Source organism: Pagrus major, chromosome 11 (assembly GCF_040436345.1).
Source record: "Pagrus major chromosome 11, Pma_NU_1.0".
In the NCBI taxonomy this organism is placed as follows: domain Eukaryota; kingdom Metazoa; phylum Chordata; class Actinopteri; order Spariformes; family Sparidae; genus Pagrus; species Pagrus major.
The window spans coordinates 8746682-8753522 of record NC_133225.1 but is presented as its reverse complement, the minus strand read 5'-3'; the positions used below and the strand labels follow the sequence as shown (position 1 = coordinate 8753522).

The following is a 6841-nucleotide window of genomic DNA, read 5'->3' as shown; positions in this document are numbered from 1 at the left end:
AGCACGATAATCTTCACAGGTGAACACCACTTTTGTGATTTTCGAAGCGTAAATTAAGAAGTAAAAAGCTAACGTGAGGCTATAAACAGACTATACTATTACTATACACATTTTCTGTAAATTGATCAATCTAAAGGTTGCAAAGTTAGAGTTAGGATAGTTTGTAAAAAAAAAAGTCTGGACTGTACGGCGTGATGACTTTCAATGTCCATGACAACTTCTTAGCCGTTTTTAAGACACTTAAGCGCCTTATAATTAAACTGTGGGACACTGAGTTATGTATTTTACAAAATGTGTAAATATATTCAGCCTCCACAGATCTTATTTGAGGCATTTAACCGAAAACCAACTAAAAAAACTGTGGTGGTTTCAGGACCACAGACTCTTTTACAGTATTGCTTTAAAGAAGTGTTGATTCTGAGAAAGTTTATTTACAGAAACTTACATTCTGTGTGAGGCTGCTGTCCTCATGTTCACTTACCATTACAACATGAGGTGTAAAACAGGGCAAATTACTGAATGATAACAAGGTGTATTTTACTCGTGCACGTGTCCATGCCATCATGGCATCTCAAGATAAGTATAGCATAGCTAAATAAGTGCTTTTCTCAGAGGAAACTGCCTCAAATTGCATTCATGTGATAAAAGACACAAAAGTGGTGAAGCTTTGACTTGACACGAGCAACAGGTGCGTGAAAACAAAGTTAAGGTATCCTGAGCTGGAGTTCACACTTCACTCACCTTCACTTTATATTAGCATCACCTCCTCACGTCACGTTCAGTCCAACCTGTTCACCACATCCCGCCAACTTTTTATTCGCCCGCGCGGAGCTCAGTGACGCAGTCGTTTGTGGAGCGCGCGTGGGTGTGTGTGTGTGTGTGCGCGACACTGAGCCTGCATATTTCTGTGACGTGAGACAGAAAGTCTCAAGAGAGCAAGAAGTCAAGCGGACCAACAAAAAAAACCAAACCACCCCCAAAAACAGGCCAGCAGAGCGGGGAGACGATGAGGACCTTCCAGAGCCAAAGTCAGCCTGCGCCGCGCGGAGCCGCCAGCAGCCTGCAGAGCCTCAGCAGCAGCGCCATGAGTCCACTCAGCACGGCCAGCATCACCCTCACAGCCCTGCTCATCCTCAGCATCCCAGTCTGCAACAGTAAGAGCTGCTTTTTCTTTTTCTTTTTGGCAGATAAAACTCTCTGAAAGTCTTGCATGTGTTCTGGCATCAAACTTTTTTGTCTTTCAGTTTTCCTCATCTATCTATCTATCTATCTATCTATCTATCTATCTATCTATCTATCTATCTATCTATCTATCTATCTATCTATCTATCTATCTATAAGTATGAATAGATAAATAAAGAGTATCTTTTCATCTGTACTAAAATCTAAGATGGGAAATCTGGGAAATCAACACATTTGGAGGGAAAACCACAATAATAAATACTTAAATCAAATAAATATGTGTAGTAACATTTTAGCTTTTCAACAAACCAAACATTATGGTTACTGTTAAGTAATAATGGGATTAATAGGAACAAATAATGATATATTTTCATAGCAAATATGTGAAATTTGTATCTTTTTTTGTCTATTACTGGTGACCAATAATTTGTATATGAGTTAATGACAAGAATCGATTGATAGATGGAGATATATTCAGTTTAAAGGGGCACTATGTAGTTTTGGAAAAACAATTACAATTAAGAATTTGAATATTTACAGTATTAATGAGGAAATAATACAAACTCAGATCAGTGAATAAACAAGCTGTTCTCAAAAGGAAAATTTTGAACACTGTTTGAAGCTAGAAAGGTGGCAGGGTCCGCCACAGATAAACAAAGTAAAACAGTATGAAGCTGTGTTGTTCTTTAAGGTCAGTTTGTTTGTTCAGTTTATTCAGTCATGAAAACAAAGAGTTTGTTTATTTAGTGTGTTTAGGCATAAAAGAAATCAGTCAATGAAGATCTTTCTCTTCTGATTAAAATGTCTTCTCCAAAACTACATAGTGCACCTTTAAGTATACTGTTTTTAAATATAAAAACTTGTAATTTCACTTTGTTTTGCGGCTGATTCAAATCTATATTCTGAATATTTGTCATCTAGTCATGTTAAAAAGGATTTTTATCCAGCCATCATCCACCCATCGCTGTCATTTGTTCTCCGTAACTGATGTGGTGTCAAACAGGCAAAGACAGCCAGAACCCTCGCTTTGGTCTGAAGCCTCCGACTCGATGTGTCAACTGTCTGACACAAAGTCACAAATGATTGAGATGTGCAAAGATGTAGATTGACCATCACTTCTTCAGACGATGTCAGATTGGCTCATCGTCAGTTTGTACTGTTAACGCATCTTCATTATCGAAATGTGATTAGAGAGATTCTGAAAAGTAAAAAAGTGAATGAAATCTATTTTTTAAGAATCAGGAATATTTTCAAAAGCTGATATTTAGAGGGCGGCAGACTTCCATCATCATGTTGGACGATAACTCCCTCCATGTTCTCCAGTTGAGCTTTTACCTCTGCTAATCGACACCCGCTGCAATCAAGTCGAAGCAGAGCGTAAACAAAACAGTCGTGCAGGAGATGGTGTTCACTGCCGACCTGCAGCATCCATCGATAAACGCATACTATTTATGTTGAATGTTAAATTTAAAGATGATATTGAATTATCAGTATTATATTAACTGTTTACTTCTGTGTTGTTGTATGAAACCAAAGGTGCTCCAGCAGAACTTCAGCAAGCCACAACAGACCAGAGGCAGCTTCTCCAGGTACTGTAAGCAGCACAGTTTCATTCTTTCTCTCCTCTTCATCCCTCCTGTTCACCTCTTCATCATCCTCTGTGATGCTCCACAGATAGACGCCGTGTGCTCGTCCTACCTCTCTGCAGACCTGAAGTCTTGGGTGAGTGAGATGCGATTCTGCCTGGCTTCTCCTTTATTTTTGTTGTATTACAAGTTTATAGCACATTTATTAATCTCTTCTTTTTGTTTCCAGGCATCTGATGTCTTAGGAGAACTCTGTGTCTTGATGCTGGTTCAAAGGTCAAAGGTACCTCACACTTTATAATCTCTTAGCAAACATCTCAGAGGAAACGTTACGGTATGGTGTGTATGTTTTTCTACAGGAGATTTGATATGAAACTGCTCAGTGAAATGTTGATCGTTGATCATGGCTGAGTAGATCCACAGAGTGACGTCCACTAAAAGACTCATTTTGTTTTCACAGGAGCTGAAAGCGGGAGAAAAAAGCAAAAGGGTAAGCTCCACTTATTTTTCTCTTATTTTCCCTTAAATGGTTCAACTACACCCACAGAGACATGTAAAGATTAAACATAATGACAGATTGCGTTGTGTTGAATTGTTTGTGTGTCTGTGTGTACCTGCTTGTGTGTGGTCATTTATTTGTTTGTTATGCACCATATGTGCAGTTTTTATTTCATTACTCTAGAGCAAATGGTTCTGCCTTGTCAAAGGGTAAGGTAAGTAAGGTAAAAGATACATCTCTGTTACAGTATGTTGCGTGACTTAAGAAAGCACCTCAGATGTTTTACAACTATGTGTGACCTGCACTTTCTGTGTTAAAAAAGACTGAATCTGTTGAATCAACTTTGTTAATGATCATGCTTCATTCCCCAAACCAAACCAAAATGCATGCCGATGCACATTTACCATCACAGAGGATCACTAGTAGGTAACCCTTTAATTTGAGGCCTGTTCATTACATAGTAATATGAAGAAATTGCAAAGAAATAACAAAAGTAAAATCAGTTAAACAAATGTAATGACAAGTTGAATTGCTTGGGTAATTGAGTAAATGAGTAAAATTAATGCAGAGTAATGGTCTAATTATATGGCAATTAAGCTAGTATTTTCCATCTTTATCCATTATAGCGTCGATAACACCAAGTGGTGTGATCTCACCATAGTTAACTCCTAATTACTCCTAATTCCTATTTTTTTTCCTTGAAACATACGGGTAGTTTCCAGTGGTGGAAGTAACTGATTACAACTACTCAAATTGCTGTACTTAAGTCATTTTTTGGGTACTTTTAGGAGTATTTTTTTCTTCTCATCCTTTTATCTGTATTTTTGTAGCAAAAAGGCTCTCTGGTCACTAATGGCTGAAAGTCATGGAAACTGGCCGCTGCATTTACCTTGTGCAACAAGAGTGTTGACATGAGACCACACTAACAACTTGATATTATCTACTAACAGTCTCTTTACAATAAGATGAGGGTTAGAAATGCTAAATACTCAGTGACAACACAAGTATATTGTTAACTTAATATAATCCTCTTTACTCTGCATTCATTTTGCTCTGTAATTACCAAACACTCTACAGTGATTCCTTACAAGTATCCTGCTCTAACTGATTTTACTTTTGTTATTTCTTCCCATTTCTACTTAATTAACAACCTGTAAATTAAAGTATTACCCACTAGTGTATGTGTATGCATGCAGACAAATACTACAATGTGGATACACAGTCCTCATATAAACAAAAATGAAAATCTTCTGTCAGTGTTAGTCTCCCTTGTTCTGTGCTCTGCATGTCAGATGTTTATTCTCGTAAACCAGCAGCATTTTGTGCAGGAAGGAGACGGCATGGCCCCACAGCCAGCTTTATTTCTTGGTTGCATGAGAACTTGGATCATGTTTGCCCCCTCTGTTACTCACACTGGACAAAATAAAAACACATATATGTTGATCAAAAAAACAAGGGAAAAGCTTTAAAAGTTGCAGAAAAATAATGTCAATACTCCAAAATATGCCTGCAGTTCTTAGTATAGCTATTGATATTGGGGAAATTAGATATCAAAGAGCATATTGATAGTTAAATATGATCCTTCTTGGTTGTTTTTATGAGTGAGTTGAAAGTACAGAAGATTTCTGATCAATTATTAGATAAAAGTTCGACAAAGATGATGCAGAGAGCTGTCTCTTTGCAGCTGTGATGAAAGTAGAGTGAAATATCTCCACTGCCTGCACCAGACTCAATGAGAAAGAAATAAGTCATGATTTATATGCATTGTATTTATTTCTCCCACAGAAACATAAAACATTCCAGGATGCACATTCACTTGCCACAACAAACCATATTTCTCACATGAAATGTGAAGTTATTTTGTCTCCTGCTCCTCCAACACTGATGTGTGAATAATGGAGAATGCGATGCTGAGGCTGAGGCTGCAATGAAGAAATCTGAAGCATTTGTTTTATTTTTGCATTTCTGTGTTGCATGTTCTTGTGTGTTTATAAGAGAGAAACTGAGATTATCTCTTTTTCCCTCTGAAGACTCCATGTTTGTACTCTCCTGTACGCTGGAGCTGTTATTCATGTCTGTGTGTCTGGCTCTGTGTTCGTCAGACCCCTCAGTCGCACCCTCTCCTACATCTAGTTTCTCAACTCCATACCAGAAGAGAGAAAGGACTCTCAACGCGCGTATGTACTACCCACGTCAGTTCTCCTTTCACTCCCCATTTCTTTTGTTTCATGCTTTACAAAATAGCCTCACAGCCACTGATTGATAAAGCAAAGATATTGAAAACAAATTCTTTGTTTTTAGCAAACAAAAACCTGCACACAATCAGTGGTGCAAACATGAAAATCCTATTTTATGACATCTTTTCACAATTCATTCAGATGTTACAACTGCGATCGGATCCTTAGTTGAAAAAACAGGAACTTGTGTTGTAGTTTTGTATGTTTTTGTCAAATGTTGGTATTGAAATGTGTGTTTTCTGCCTCCTGAACGTATGATTCGCTCTCCCGGAGCTTACGTGTCAATAATGCTGCTTCACATCGGGCAGCTCTCATCACTCTCTGTACAGCCTCAGTATACATTAGTTGTTCTTTCCCAAGCTGCCAGTAATTATGGTCTAAAATTAGTGCAGCTGACAGGTGAACTTATCCCTCATTGCGGACAAGAGCTGACATCCAAGTGGACCCAGAGGAATTGCGAGTGAGAAATGCGGAGAGTGTTTGAGCGAGTGCTGTCGGCTTTTGCTGGCGGAGGCAACGCTGAGAAAGTGTCAAAAAACATGTTCTTCTCCTCAAGTTATATTCTGTGTTTTTTTTGTGTGTCAGGCTGAACTCCAGGGACCTGGGGGCATCCAGAGCAGAGGTTATTTCCTCTACCGGGTATGAACATGTTCAACACGTTTATGTCAGGAAGTAAAAGAAAGTATATTGTCCTTGATGATATGATGAACATTTAATACATTTTTTTATGTGCTTACAGCCAAGAAATGGAAGACGATCCTTAGAATATGATTAAATTAAAGGTAATACTCAACATGCATGGACACAAGACATGATACAAGAACATTTGGATGCTTCAGGGACTGTATGGAAATTTGTAGGATGGGAGGTGTCTTGTTTTGTTTTTTGGCCAAAGGAAGGTTTAATTTTTGGCCAAAGGAAGGATTTTAAAACATGCAATGTAGGGGTCAGCCTAAAATTCACAATAACACAGAATAGTTATACAAATACAACAAATAGTTTGAGTGAAAGTGTATCAAAAATATTACTTTTGATTTGCTATATGTAGAGGACAGCAGTGTTTTTCACATCATAATGAAACCGTGCAACTGTACATTTATTTGAAGGAGACCTTCCAGACAGCTTGTCATTTTTAATGATTTCCCACTGAGCAAAATGTCCAAAAGACGTCATGTCAAGGTCTTTGTCAAATGTTGAAAAGACGTCCATCTTCTTTTCAAACAAGTTTTTATGACATCTTTCTTAGATTCACTTCAGATATTATAACTTTTTAACATCTAATGTGTATTTTAGTGGTAACTCTGAAAAATTACAGTTTAAAAGAGTCTTTTATAGTG

General features: G+C 37.8%; 1 protein-coding gene across 1 annotated transcript; it reads left to right on the top strand.

Annotated features, from left to right (window-relative positions):
- The first annotated feature begins 1006 nt into the window (after positions 1-1006).
- Positions 1007-6279, top strand: nmu (neuromedin U). Its single transcript, XM_073475880.1, has 8 exons — positions 1007-1154; positions 2719-2771; positions 2857-2904; positions 2998-3051; positions 3229-3258; positions 5370-5444; positions 6090-6143; positions 6244-6279. Exons 1-8 carry the CDS (start codon positions 1007-1009, stop codon positions 6277-6279), a joined length of 498 nt encoding a protein of 165 aa, XP_073331981.1.
- Positions 6280-6841: the final 562 nt, after the last annotated feature.